The sequence below is a fragment of the Elephas maximus genome, chromosome 20 (assembly GCF_024166365.1).
Source record: "Elephas maximus indicus isolate mEleMax1 chromosome 20, mEleMax1 primary haplotype, whole genome shotgun sequence".
In the NCBI taxonomy this organism is placed as follows: domain Eukaryota; kingdom Metazoa; phylum Chordata; class Mammalia; order Proboscidea; family Elephantidae; genus Elephas; species Elephas maximus.
Genome location: NC_064838.1, coordinates 44,422,536 through 44,435,402, shown reverse-complemented (window position 1 = coordinate 44,435,402; position 12,867 = coordinate 44,422,536). Strand labels below are relative to the sequence as shown.

The following is a 12,867-nucleotide window of genomic DNA, read 5'->3' as shown; positions in this document are numbered from 1 at the left end:
AGACTGTTCTCTTGGTGTTTTCAATCATCTCATATGCACATGAAAGCTGGATGACAAATAAGGAAGACCGAAGAATTGATGGCTTTGAATTGTGGTGCTGGTAAAGAATATTGAATAATACCATGGACTGCCAAAAGAACGAACAAGTCTGTCTTGGAAGTACATCCAGAATGCTCCTTAGAAGCAAGGATGGCAAGAATACATCTCACATGCTTTGGTCATGTTATCAGGAGGGATCAGTCCCCGGAGAAGGACATTATGCTTGGTAAAGTAGAAGGTCAGCGAAAAAGAGGAAGACCCTCAATGAGATGGATTGACACAGTGGCTGCAACAATGGCCTCAAGTATAACAATGATCGTGAGGATGACATAGGACTGGGTGGTGTTTCACTTTGTGTACATGGGATTGCTATGAGTCAGAACTGACCTGACAGCACCTAACAACAGCAACATTCTTTCTCCCACTGAATAGTCTTGGTACCCTTCTCAAAAATCAATTGACCATACACGTATGGATTTAATTCTGGACTCTCAGTTGTATTCCATCGATCTATGTGTCTATCCTTATACAAGTATCACACTGATTTGCTTACTATACCTTCGTAGTAAATTTTGAAATCAGGAAGTTTGAGCCCTCCTACTTTTCTCCTCTTTTTATAGACTGTTTTGGCTATTCTAGAATCCTAATAATTTCATATGAATTTGAGGACCTGCTTTTCCATTTTTGCAAAAAGAATTTTGATAGGAATTCTGTTTCATCTGTAGATCTCTTTGAGTGATTTTGGCATTTTAACAATATTAAGCCTTCCAATCCATGAACAGAGGACTTCTTTAAGTCTCCTCCTTTAATTTCTGTCAACAATGTTATATAGTTTTCAGTGTACAAGTCTTTCACCTACTTGGTTAAATATATTCTTAGGTACTTCATTCTTTTAGATGCTGTTGCAAAAGAGGTTGTTTTCTTAATTTCCATTTCAGTTTGTTCATTGTTGGTATATAGAAACACAACTGATTTTTGTATTCTGAAACTTTACTGAATTCATCTATAAGCTCTAGGATCATGTCATCTGCAAACAAAGACATTTTACTTTTCTTTTTGATGTAGATTCCTTTTAGTTCTTTTTTTTTTTTTTTTTTTGGCCTAATTTCTCTGGCTAGAAATCCCAGAATGTCGAATAGCAGTGGTGAAAGCAGGTATCTTTGTGTTGACCCTTATCTTATGGGAAAGTTTTCAGCCTATCACCATTGAGTGTGATGTTAGTTATGGGTTTTTCATAAATGTCTTTTATCATGTTGATTCCCTTCAATTTCTAGTTTGCTGAGTGTTTTTATCATAAAAGCCTATTTGATTTTGTTAAATGCCTTTTCTGCATCAATTGAGATGATCAAGTTTTGTTTTTACCCCTTCTCTTTATCAATGTGCTATATTATGTTGATTGACTATATGTTGAACCACACTTGTATCCTGTGATAAATTCCACTTTGCCATGGTATATAATTCTCAATATGATGTTGAATTCAGTTTGCTAGTATTTTGTTGAGGATTTTTGCATCTATATTCATAAGGGACATTAGTCTATAGTTTTCTTTTCTTATGGTCTCTTTACCTGGCTTTGGTGTCAGGGTAATGCTAGTCCCATAGAATGAGTTAGGAAGTGTTTCCTCTACTTCTATTTTTTGAACGAGCTTGAGAAGAACTGGTATTAGTTCCTTTTTAAATGTTTGGTAGAATTCAGCAGTGAAGTTCTGTTTTTGGACATTTCTTTGTGGAGTTTTTTGATTACTGACTCAATTTCTTTTCTTCTCAAACATCTTAAGATTTTCTATTTCTTCTTGAATCATTTTAGATAATTTGTGTGTTTCTAAGAATTTGTCTATTTCATCTAGATTATTTGTTTTTTGTTGGTGTACAATTGTTCATAGTGTTCTCTTATAATCCTCTATTTCTGTATGATCAGTAGTAATGTTCTCACATTCATTTCTGATTTTAGTTATCTGCATCTGCTTTCTTTATTTCTTTGTCAGCATAGCTAAAAGTTTGTCGATTTTATTGATTTTTTCAAAGAACCAATTTCTGATTTCATTCTATTGTTTTTCTATTCTCTATTTATCTCCACTCAATTCTTTATCATCTCCTTTTTTCCAATAGCTTTGGCCTTAGTTTGCTCTTCTTTTTCTAGTTTCACTTGCGATCTTTTTTTTTTTTTTTTTAATGTAGGCTTTTACAGCTATAACTTTTCCTCTCAGCACTGCTTTTACTGCATCCCATTTTCATTTGTCCCCAAGTATTTTCTAATTTCATTTGTGATTTCCCCTTCAATTCATTGGTTGCTAAATAGTGTGTTGTTTAATTTCCACATATTTATGAATTCCCCAGTTTCCTTTCTGTTATTCATTTCTAGTAGCATTCCATTGCAGTCAGAGAAGACACTTAGTACCATTTCAATCTTTTAACATGTATTGAGACTTGTTTTGTACCTAACATATGGTCTATCCTGGAGGATAATCCGTGTGCTCTGGAGAAAAATGTGTATCCTGCAGTTGTTGGGTGGAGTATTCTACATATGTTTGTTAGATCTAGTTGGTTTATAGTGTTGTTCAAGTCCTTCTGTCTAGGTGTTCTATCCATTATTGAAAGTGGTGTATTAAAGTCTCCAATTATTATTGCAGAATTGTCTATTCCTCCCTTCATTTCTGTTGACTTTTGCTTCATATATTTTGGGGCTCTGTTCTTAGGTGCATATGTCTACAATTATTATATTTTCTTAATGAATTGATCCTTATACCATTATATTCTTCTTTGTCTCTTCTAATGGTTTCTATTACTGGAAGTCTATTTCATCTGATATTAATATAGCCACCCAGCTCTCTTTTGGTTACTATTTGCATGGGATACTTTTTTTCCATTCTTTCACTTTCAACCCATTTGTTTCTTTGGGTCTAAAGGGAGCCTCTTGAAACAGTTCTGATAGATGTATTTAGACTTAGGTTTCTTTCATATACCACTTATGTGCATACATTAAAAATATAAGTGGAACCAATTGGTTAAAATATTCTTAAACCCCTTCACAATCCAAATTCAAGTATTCTGAATCACTTTTGACCCAGGATGTGATGCTGCACATCTGATTGCCCTCTGTGATGTGACATTTCTTTAAATAAGCTCCTTATCATTTCAGGGAGTTTTACCTAGACAAGGTAACTGTCCTGTGCATTTGATGTGTATGCATACACAGTGACCACCACATCCTACCTCACCTGACTTACCATGGATTTAAGACACACTCCAGCCTCAGAAAGGCTGAAATGCTAAACTCAGAGCCATGGGATCGATGGTATACAGTATTGTGTGCTACTGACTCTCAAGTTCAAACCTCCAGCCCAAACCCTCCCTTGAACTTCTATCAAACTGCCTACCCAGCCTCTCCCCTTGAGTGTCCAATAGGCCGCTCAAACTTAACCCACAACAGCAAAACCTGATCCCCTCCTTGCCCTTCACCAGGCTTTCTATCTCAAAAACGTCATCCAGCTGCTCAAGCCAAAAACCTGGACGCCATCCTTGACTCCTCTACATCCTTCATTTCCATATCTAGTGTCCTCTTGTGTCTCCCTCCCAACCATCTTCCCATCAGCTGCCACAAGCCCAGTCCAAGTTATACCAGCCTCTAGTCTGCCGAATTACACTTTGAATCATGCCATTCCCCTGATTCTTTTATATAATCTCCAAATGTCAGGAAACTGTGACCATCGGGGACCATTTTAGATGTTGGCTACCACAAAGGATATACACATATGACCGGTCTTGTGATCTGTATTTTGAAGTTATCTGTCGGGCTGCTTTGGGGAGTGATCAAGACTTGATGTGGGAAGGCTGGTGAAGAGGCAATCACAGAAAACCAGCTAAGAGGATGGCTTAGATTAGGGTGGTAGCAAGTGGGGTTGGAGAGAGGTAAGTGGGTTCAAAAGCTTTTCAGGAGATAGAGTCCACAGGATTGGCAACTGCTTGGGTATGGGAATGAGAGAGAAGAGGTTGGGTCAGATGACCCCAAACACCTGTGTGCTTCGTGGTGGTGTTTGCTGAAATGGCAAAGAGGGAGGAGCAGCCTTGGGAGAAGAAGGAAGGCCAGGAGCTTAGTCTGGGGTGTGTTGAGTCTAAGTGCCTGTGGGAACCCCCAAGTAGAAACACTAAAGAGGCTGCTGTTGATTTGGGCTTGAGCATTAGAAGAGTCCTGTTGACTACAGGTAGAAATTCAGATCTTGTGAGCAAATAGATGACAATTGAGGCCATGGTCATAGGTGAGCTATCCAGGGAGAAGGGGAAAAAATAAATAAAAATAAAAGGCCCAGGACATAGCCTGAAGGGTTCTGACCAGTAGAGGAGCCGGCTGAGGAGAAGCAGCCAAGCAGGTCAGAGGAAAGTGGTTTTGAGAAGGAGAGTGGTAGAGGGGGCCTGACACCATACAGTTGACCTGAGAGGTGAAGTGCTATTGGATAGAGTAATAGGGGGGTTCTCAGTGAACTCAGAGGGAGCGCTATGGTGGGTGATGGGGGCAGAAGCCAGAATGGGGGGGGGGTGTTACAGAGTTATGGGGGATTATGAGTTTGGACAGCCCTCAAGAAAAGGCTGAGTGACAGGAGAGGGAATGCAGTGCAGAGAGGAGGAAGGGCCACAGTCAGCACCCCAGGAGGAACCCAGGCCCACACAAGCAGATTAATTTGAGGCATATTTAGTAAGGGACTATTTACCAGGTAAGGGAAGCAATGAGGGATGATCAGTACTCTGGGCTCTAACAGTGGAGAGCCTTTCCCACCCTGGTCTGACAGGGCAAAGGGAAAGGGACTACCAGGACCCAAAAGGCATTTGTATGGGGAGTTGGTACAGCAGTTGGTACCGGGAGCACCCTGTACCCCAACCAGCTCTCCTGTACACGATCTGTCATCCCCAGCCAATGCTCAGAGAACCCATCAGCCTGGTGCTGATGAGCTGAGTGGAAGTGAGGGCTCAGGGGCTGGAGGATGCGGGATCCTGAGCACAGAGCGGGCCAGTTCTAGAGAGACCAGTGCATCGAGACAGAGAAGAGCTGTTTGTGGAGAGTCCTGGTGCAGAGACCATGAAGGCTGCAACTAGAACCCTTTGCTGAAATGGTGGGTGGACACCAAGGAGATCAGATGGCCCCACTGTGAGGATGCCCAGAGTCATCGAGAGAACACAGGTGGAGACAAAGGGCCTTGAGAGCAGGGAGTGGTGTCAAGTGACCCAGGAGTGCTGAGGGGGAGACTCAAGGACTGTGGTGGCAGTGCCCTCCTGCAGGTGGAGGTTGGCAGCCCAGGTGCAGAGAGAAGATGGGTCTGGGAGGATAGGCCAGCAAGGCTGAGGGACAGTCAGTGAGGGAGGGCCCAGTGGTTAAGTTATTGGCCCAGGAGGCTGAGAAGTACAGGGGTGCTTCCAAGAGGACATTCAAAGAAGCTGCCTGGCACCTGCTGTAGCCCTCCCTGTGCAGACTGGAAGGGCACAGTAGGTCCCCCAGCCAACGGAGCTGTCTCCTTCCCTAGTGCCTGTGGCTGTTCCTGACCATCCAGTTAACCCTTTCCACATGTCTGGAGACGTGGATTTCTTCTTGCTCAGAGACCAGGAGCGGAATAAGGCTCGCTCAGTGAGTACCCAGCACTGGGGCCAGGCCTGTCCCCCATCCTGTCATTGCAGCTTCCCTGCCCTCAAATTTTCCTTCTTTCAAACCCAGATTTCCCTTCTCAAAACAGTATTTTACTTGGGTCACTCTCCTACTCAAGAACAATCAATGGCCCACCATTTCCTTCTAAGTCAACTCAAAGCTCTTCTTGGCTCTCACGTTTCTGACCTGGTTGCCTCCATCTTACCCAGTCAGGTCCCCACTGTTCCTGGGCCTCGGGCAGGGTGGCTCTTTGGAACTGCACATGTTAACAACCTCAGCCACCAGGCCTCCTCCTCTGCTGCTCCTTGCACGAGATGCCACCCCCTTCCAAGACCTCTGTCCTCCAAGGCCATCACAGACCCTGCTGACCCTCCCCCTCCTGCTCACCTTCTCCAGGAGCCACCGTGACTACTCAGCCTTGCTCATTGGAGTTCCTGGAGGCCAGATATGCACACAGATGCATACACGCATGCACACACACGTCCCTCATCCATACCTGGAGTCACCAGGGCCAGCTCCTATCGTGTGAGCTATTCCTGGTCTCTCTTGTCCTCTCATCCCTGAGAGCTGTGTGCCCAGAGGTCAAGACAGCCCACTCCCCACAAGCACCCAGGACAGCCTGGAGAGGTCCTACTAGAGCCAGGCATCTCCACGGCCATGGGAAATGCCCAGGTGGGTCAGAGGAGTCTCACACCTCCTTGCTTTGGCCTGGAGCCTCCCCCAGCCTCGGTGAAAGGGGCACGGTGCTGGCACCCATGCAGACATGCACAGCATGTATAGCGCCTCGCCCAGCAGTCAACTGGAGTCCCAGCCCCCACGGCGTACACACAGCCTGTCTCCTCCAACTCAGGGCTTAGTACCCCTGACATTCCTTAGCACTTGGTTCTCAGGATGTCCTCGACAAACAGCAGCAGCGCTAGCTGGAAACCTGTTGGAAATACACATTATTGGCCTGGCCCAGATGAACTGATTCAGAAGTGTTCTTTGCTTACGAAGCTGATGCAGCCACATGAGAGGCTTGCCTGGAAGGAGCACTCACCCGTTGGTGCTGTGGTCCCCATGTCCCTGAAACTCCCACATGGAGGTGGAGAAGGAGTGGCTGCAAGCACACACACAAACCTCTCAGGCCTCCACCTTGGAAACCCTCCGTTTCTTCCCTTCACTGCAGGCTTTTCCTCTTCTCCAGGCCCGGCCCAGCCTCAGGCCTCCTCTGCCTTCCTCTCCTTGACTCCTGAGTCTTCCGCCCTCAGCCCGGCAGCCCCAGCTCTTACCCCCAGCTCACAGCCCAGACCAGGTAGAGCTCTGCAGACCCTCACTCCCAGAAGGCACAGGAGCCAGCCAGGGTGCCCCAGCCACAGAAGGCTGGGCCGCCAGGAGGAATGGGACAGCCTACTCTCAGAGACCTGCCCTGGGGCCTGGGCCAGAGGAAAGGAGATCCTGCCCCCACCCCTACCCCAGCTGGAGGGCAAGGGGGCCCAGAGCAGAGCAGGAGGGGCAGGGTGGGGGAGAGGCTGATGGGGCTTAAGTTCTGGACTTCAAGTTTATTTCGGAACTGCAGATTGCCAGATTTAGCTATTCAAAATAGAAGAAAATCAGTTAAATTTGGGTTTCAGATAAATAAGGAATGATCTTTTAGTGTAAGCATGTCCCTTGCAATATTTATCTGAGAGTCAAGTTTAACTAGGCATCGTACATTTTACCTGGACTCTGTTCTTGGGTGGTCAGTGGCGCCACCTGGCCACAGCTGTCCTTCTGGGTGCCCCATGATTTCCCTGTGTCTCTCTGTTTGCCATCCTGTCCACTCCCTGTCCCCAGAGCCCGGCTCCCCAGCACACAGACCCAATCACCCCTCCTCACACAGCCTCTCTGCATCCCAACTGTAACCCCAGGTGGGCACGATGAAGAAAGCAGGCTCAGTCCACAGGCCCAGGGTGGGAGAGACTCCCTGACGTGGTCCAATCCACCCCTAGGAGAGGGAGCAGAAGAAAACCATGCGCGTGCACGAGAAGATGACGTACGCCTCCAAGGCGTCGTCCAAGAGCACGAGCCTGCGGCGTGAGCTGCAGCTGGAGGATGACGCTGACCAGCGCGAGATACTCGCTGAGGCCCAGCAGCTGCAAACCTTCCATGACAACACGGCCTGGAAACTCTCTATCACCAAAGGTTAGCACCTCCTTTACCCCCCACCTCACTCCCGCCTGGCCACCAGCCTCAGGGGACTCTGAGAAGACTCCAGCCTTGTACATGCTGGTGCAGGGGAAGGCCCTGTTTTCAAAGAAGCTGGAACCCAAGTGCCATTTGCCATGCAAGTGTTTCAAAGCGCTTTGAAAGAAATGGTGCTGGGTTCGTTTCATATCTGCATGGAAAAAAGGGTCTGATCCCTACCTCAGACCGATCACAAATATAAGTCCAGAAGGAGTGCAAAGCTAAGGTGGTGAGGAAGCCATCTGAATCACAATACTGTTTGCTTTCTGAATACTGACTACACACAATGAACGCAGACTGTACAAGAGATCAAATACAGGCAATTTGGCTCAGCGGTTACACACGGCAGCTCTGGAACCAGATTTCTTGGGTTCACATCTCAGGCTCCCACCCCCCATCCACTAGCTGTATGATGGTGGGCAAGTTACATAATCCCTCTGCACCTCGGTTCCTCCTCTGCCAGCTTCATGGGATCATGGAGATTAAATGTGTTCATACATCTAACATGTTTGGAACAGTGCCCGCCACACAGAATGAACTACGTGTGTGTGAGCTATTAGTAATAGTAGTACCCTTAGGAAATCTTATATACTAAATACACACTAGTATCCTACCAACCTAGATAATAAAGCACAATAGCACAAAGCCAGAAAGAAATAATTGGGACTGGAGAGTTCCAGAATATAGAAGAATTACAGTGGTATTAACTGTAAGTATAAAACGTTAAAGGGACAGCCTAGCCTCCACCTCGGACAGGCCAGGTGGGTTGTTATTTTTGTTAGGAAACCCCGAGTTTGTGTGGATGTTTCTTGTACCAAGGCTGGCCACTAACCAGACATTTAAGTTCTCTTGTCCACCTTCTACTCCTAATACCTGGGAGAGGTGGTATTTGGATGGGGAGTTATGCCTTCCTCTGGAAATACAGAAATGCTCCCAAGCAGAGAAGTAGATGAGGTTCAACAAGGAGACAGGTGTGGACCCCCAGAAAGGGTGAGCCCCCAGTGCATTTGGGCTGCAGACGCCTCAGTGCCCCAACCTTCTTCTGCAGGGAGGAAGCTGGGTCTCTTGGAGGCCAGGGCCTTCTCCAAGGCTACCAGGGAGGCAGGGGCTCTTGCCAGTATGCCAGGGCTTTTCTTTGGGAAAGAAAAGGACTCAAGTGGCAAGGCCAGAGAGCTACACAGTTTCAAGGTCCTTTCCACACCCCCCAGGCTCTCCAAAGTCCTGGAGCTGAGACCTTCCCCTCCAGAAAGGCCAGGAAGAGGCCCCAGTGGCCTTGGCCACTGGCTTCAGTGTCTCTGCCGGGACTCAGGAAGCTCGTCCAGATGTGTACCTTAATGTTGTCCTGCCTGGTTTAAACCCTGGCAGTGTAGGCTTTGCTGCTGCCCAAACCGGGCTCTGAGAGCTTAGGGCGTCCCAAGTCAAGAGCCCCCCTTCAGGTACTGGCCAATATTAAGTCCAGGTAGGTGACATTTCCAGGGTGGGGTGTCCGAGGGCCTCATTCTAAGTGAGAAGGATGCTATAGCAAGAGAGGGCCAAGTCAGACTTAAGGAAGGACTTCTCACCTGGTACAATCTCCAGCCATAGAGAATGCAGTGTTTCCACTTCTGCTGGAGACAGAACAAGAGCACCATCTCCCACAAACCCAGCATAACCTGGCATGGCAGCGGGCACACAGCAGAGCCCCAGACCAGGAGTGTGTGTGCCCTCCTCGCTGCAGGGCTTCCCACCCTCTCCCCAGGTGCCTCCCTTGTTTCATTGCAGAAAGGAGAGGGGAGTTGGATAGCATGAGCAAGTACATCAAGCAGAAGCGGCAGATGTTCCTCATCCAGGTAGGCCCAGCTGCCTAGCAAGGGGCTGTCAGTGGGCATGCCAGTCTGGTGTGGCACCATGACTGCTCTGGTGGCCTTCAGTATTCCCTGGAGATGAAGCGGAACGAGATCCAGCGGCTAGAGATGCTGGCAGCCAGGGAGGAGGCCAGGCTGGACCGGGCCGAGGAGTCCCTGGAGAAGGATGTGGCCCTGTTTGACGAATTCCTCAGGGAGAATGACCGCAGCTCAGTTCAGGCCATGAGAACGTGAGTCTGTGGGGTGGGGACTGCGGGGGCCGCAAGGGCATGACTCTGACCCTCACATGCCCTGGTCCTGTGCCCCGGCCTGAACCCCTGCCTAGCCCTAGCCTGGCCACCCCTGCCACCTCTGGCCCCTGTCCCCCACTCGCTCTGTCCTTTAATAGTCTGCCACTGGCTCCTTGCAACCACTCTACCCCAGGGCTGAGAAGGAGACCAAAGCGAAGATAGAGAAGGTCTGTGAGATCCGGGACCTCACCACCCACATCATGAACATCAAAAGGTGAGGCTAGCAACCACAAACTGAGCAGAAGTTCAGACAGCCCTGCCTTGATATCCCTCTAGCATTTCTTCTGGTAGCCAAAGGGATTGTCTCAAAACCCCAGGAGATGGTACTGCCCATTTTCCAAATGAGGAGACCAAAAAAGAGTCAGTGGCTTTCCCAAAGTCATACCACTGGCCACTGCAGGCAAGGATGACTTGGCCAAAGGCCACCTCTGCTCGACATCCAGAGAGGGGGACAGGCAGAGCCCCTAGGGCAGACTAGAACCTGATTGTCACGGTGAGCTAGTAACCCCACGTTAACTCAGGAGGTCTCCCCACTCTGATATCCCCTGGGTGAGCACTCCTTCTCTCACATGGCAAGACAGCAAAGAGCCACCCCAGGCTTGGCCAGAGTGGAGGGTAGGATAGTCTTACCTACATGGCCTTCCCAAGGCATGAGCCTGGCCTTGTCCTACTCCCCTGAGTCTAGCGAAATCTCCAAGTTTGAAGACACTCTGCAGCATTACAAGGTCTACAAGGATTTCCTGTACAAACTGTCACCCAAGGAGTGGTTTGAGGAGCAGGAGAAGAAGCAGGCTCTCAAAAAGGCCAAGGAGACAGCTGAAGCCCCCAAGGAGACCAACCTGCCCTCCACAACAGGGAACAAAGGTAGCAGAAGGGGAAGGGAGGTTCACAGGGGCAGGTCTGCTAGTGGCCGGCTGAGACCCATGCTCAGCTGATAAGACTCGGAGGAGCCCAGTCTCAGGGCAGGGCCCTCTAGCCAGCTCCGCCAGCTCCACTCAGCCCAGGCCGGCACTGGCGTGGCAAAGTTGGGTTTTCTCCCAAGCCCCTCCCTCCTTCTGAGGCCGGGGAAAGACAGGGAGGCTTTGTGTCCATGAGCAGCACCCCTGAGGCCTGCCTCCAGCTGCAGCCACTAGGATTTCTCTTTGCTTCCTGTAGGAACGGGAAGCAGGAATAAGACTGTCTCCCCATGGGCCAAAGGTACTTGGTGGCCCCAGGTGGGAGGGTGCTCCAAGCCCCTATGGGGGCACCTGGAAACCATTCTTCTGCTTCCTCCAGAGGGGCAGACCTCAAGGAAGGCTCTGAAGCTGCTCCAGGGGACCCGGCTGGGGCCGACCCTGTCGAGCAGCAGCAGCCTCCAGCCAAGCAGCCAGTTCAGTGTGCCCAGCGGGCTGGAGTCCAAAGGGTGAGTGGGCGGGGACGGCCACAGGCCAGGGTCAGTGTCCTGCCCACCATGGCCCCAGACGGGACACCAGGCCAGGGCCCATCTTCTGGAGCTCCCAGCCCAGAAACCAACATGTCTTATAAGTGGTGGAAGCTGCCACGAGGCAGGTCATTTCTGTTTGGTTCCATCAACTGGAGCCTGGGAGAGAGGGGGCTCCCCTGCATTCAGTGCTGACGGGCCAATGACGGAGGGAGGCCAGCCAAGCGGGTACCAATAGGAACTAGGCAACACGTGCCCCGGCTGGTCCTGTGGGCCTGGGGAGACACTGGGAGGAGGCCAGAACTTCAGAGTCCTTCAAGAGAAGCCAAAAACCTGAACCTTAGGTAACATTACCCAGATTTTAAATTTAACAATTTCTTTTAAGTCTTTTAAAAATATGATGGGGACCAAACAGAAACTCCAAACTCATCTGTGGGCTGTTTGCATTCTCCACCCCATTTACAAGAACTTGTCCCAAAAGGCCAGGCCTACCCCCTCACTCACCCCCTTGCTGTGGCAACATCGCATTACTCCCCCATTCACGGGAAGTTTTTTTCTTTTTTTAGATTAAATTTAAATTTTCTCAATAGGTTATACAATCACATGGTTGAAAAACCAAAACTGTAGAAAGAGGTGTGAGTTGAGCAGTCCTCCTCAACCCACCTCTGTCCCTCTCCTTCCAGCCCCCACCCAAGCCGCTGGAAGCCACAGGTGGGCCCTGCAGCGACTGTGGTTGTCCTCTTGTGTTTCCTTCCAGCCCTTTTTATGCATGCGTAGGTTGAACCAAATGAATTTGCTGCTTCTGTAGGCCAAAAATAGTCTCATATTCGAATGTTCTTACGATTCAGTCTACCTAAAAGAAGTAAAGGCTATATTCTTGTGACCCCTCCCTGTCAAAAAGGAAGCTGGCCACGCACACTTCCTTTCTTTCTCAGCACCGGGGCTGCAAGCTGCACTGGCTTCATGTCCAGGTTGTCCTCTGCCTCCTGCACCATTGCCCCACCATGCACGCCCTTGTAGACTTACGTCCTCTGTAGGCGGGTGCTTGGGTCATTCTGTACTATGCTGTTTGTATACATGTGTCATGGCGGGTGTGCAGGGGGAGCTGCAGCAGACATTGCCAAAGGAGCATGCAGCTGAGTCAGGGGTTCACCTATAGCCTGGCCAGCTGTGGCTGATCCTCCTCCTCTTGCTGAACCAGGTACCCCATAGCCTCCCCAGCAAGGTTCTTCACCAAGGCTGAGAAACGTATCTGACAATCGCTTGGAGTGAGTGAGGCTGGCCTCTTTTCATATATCTGTGTGGCACTTGGAGCCTTGGTGGCACAGTGGTTAAGCGTTCAGCCGCTAACCAAAAGGTCAGCAGTTCAAATCTTCCAGCCACTCCTTGGAAACCCTACGGGGCTGTCCTACTCTGTCCTGTAGGGTCAGTATAAGT

General features: G+C 49.0%; 1 protein-coding gene across 4 annotated transcripts in view; it reads left to right on the top strand.

The window, feature by feature from the left end:
• Window positions 1-12,867, top strand: part of CFAP100 (cilia and flagella associated protein 100) — a 50,197-nt gene that overhangs the window by 22,753 nt on the left and 14,577 nt on the right. For 2 of the 4 annotated variants that reach the window (XM_049862537.1, XM_049862536.1), the window contains exons 3-9: window positions 5,553-5,653; window positions 7,642-7,834; window positions 9,638-9,705; window positions 9,787-9,950; window positions 10,144-10,224; window positions 10,696-10,874; window positions 11,166-11,412. In XM_049862537.1, coding sequence (XP_049718494.1) covers window positions 5,553-5,653; window positions 7,642-7,834; window positions 9,638-9,705; window positions 9,787-9,950; window positions 10,144-10,224; window positions 10,696-10,874; window positions 11,166-11,412 — 1,033 coding nt within the window. The remainder of the gene's footprint in view (window positions 1-5,552; window positions 5,654-7,641; window positions 7,835-9,637; window positions 9,706-9,786; window positions 9,951-10,143; window positions 10,225-10,695; window positions 10,875-11,165; window positions 11,413-12,867) is intronic. The other 2 variants (XM_049862538.1, XM_049862539.1) reach the window with 2 other exon arrangements.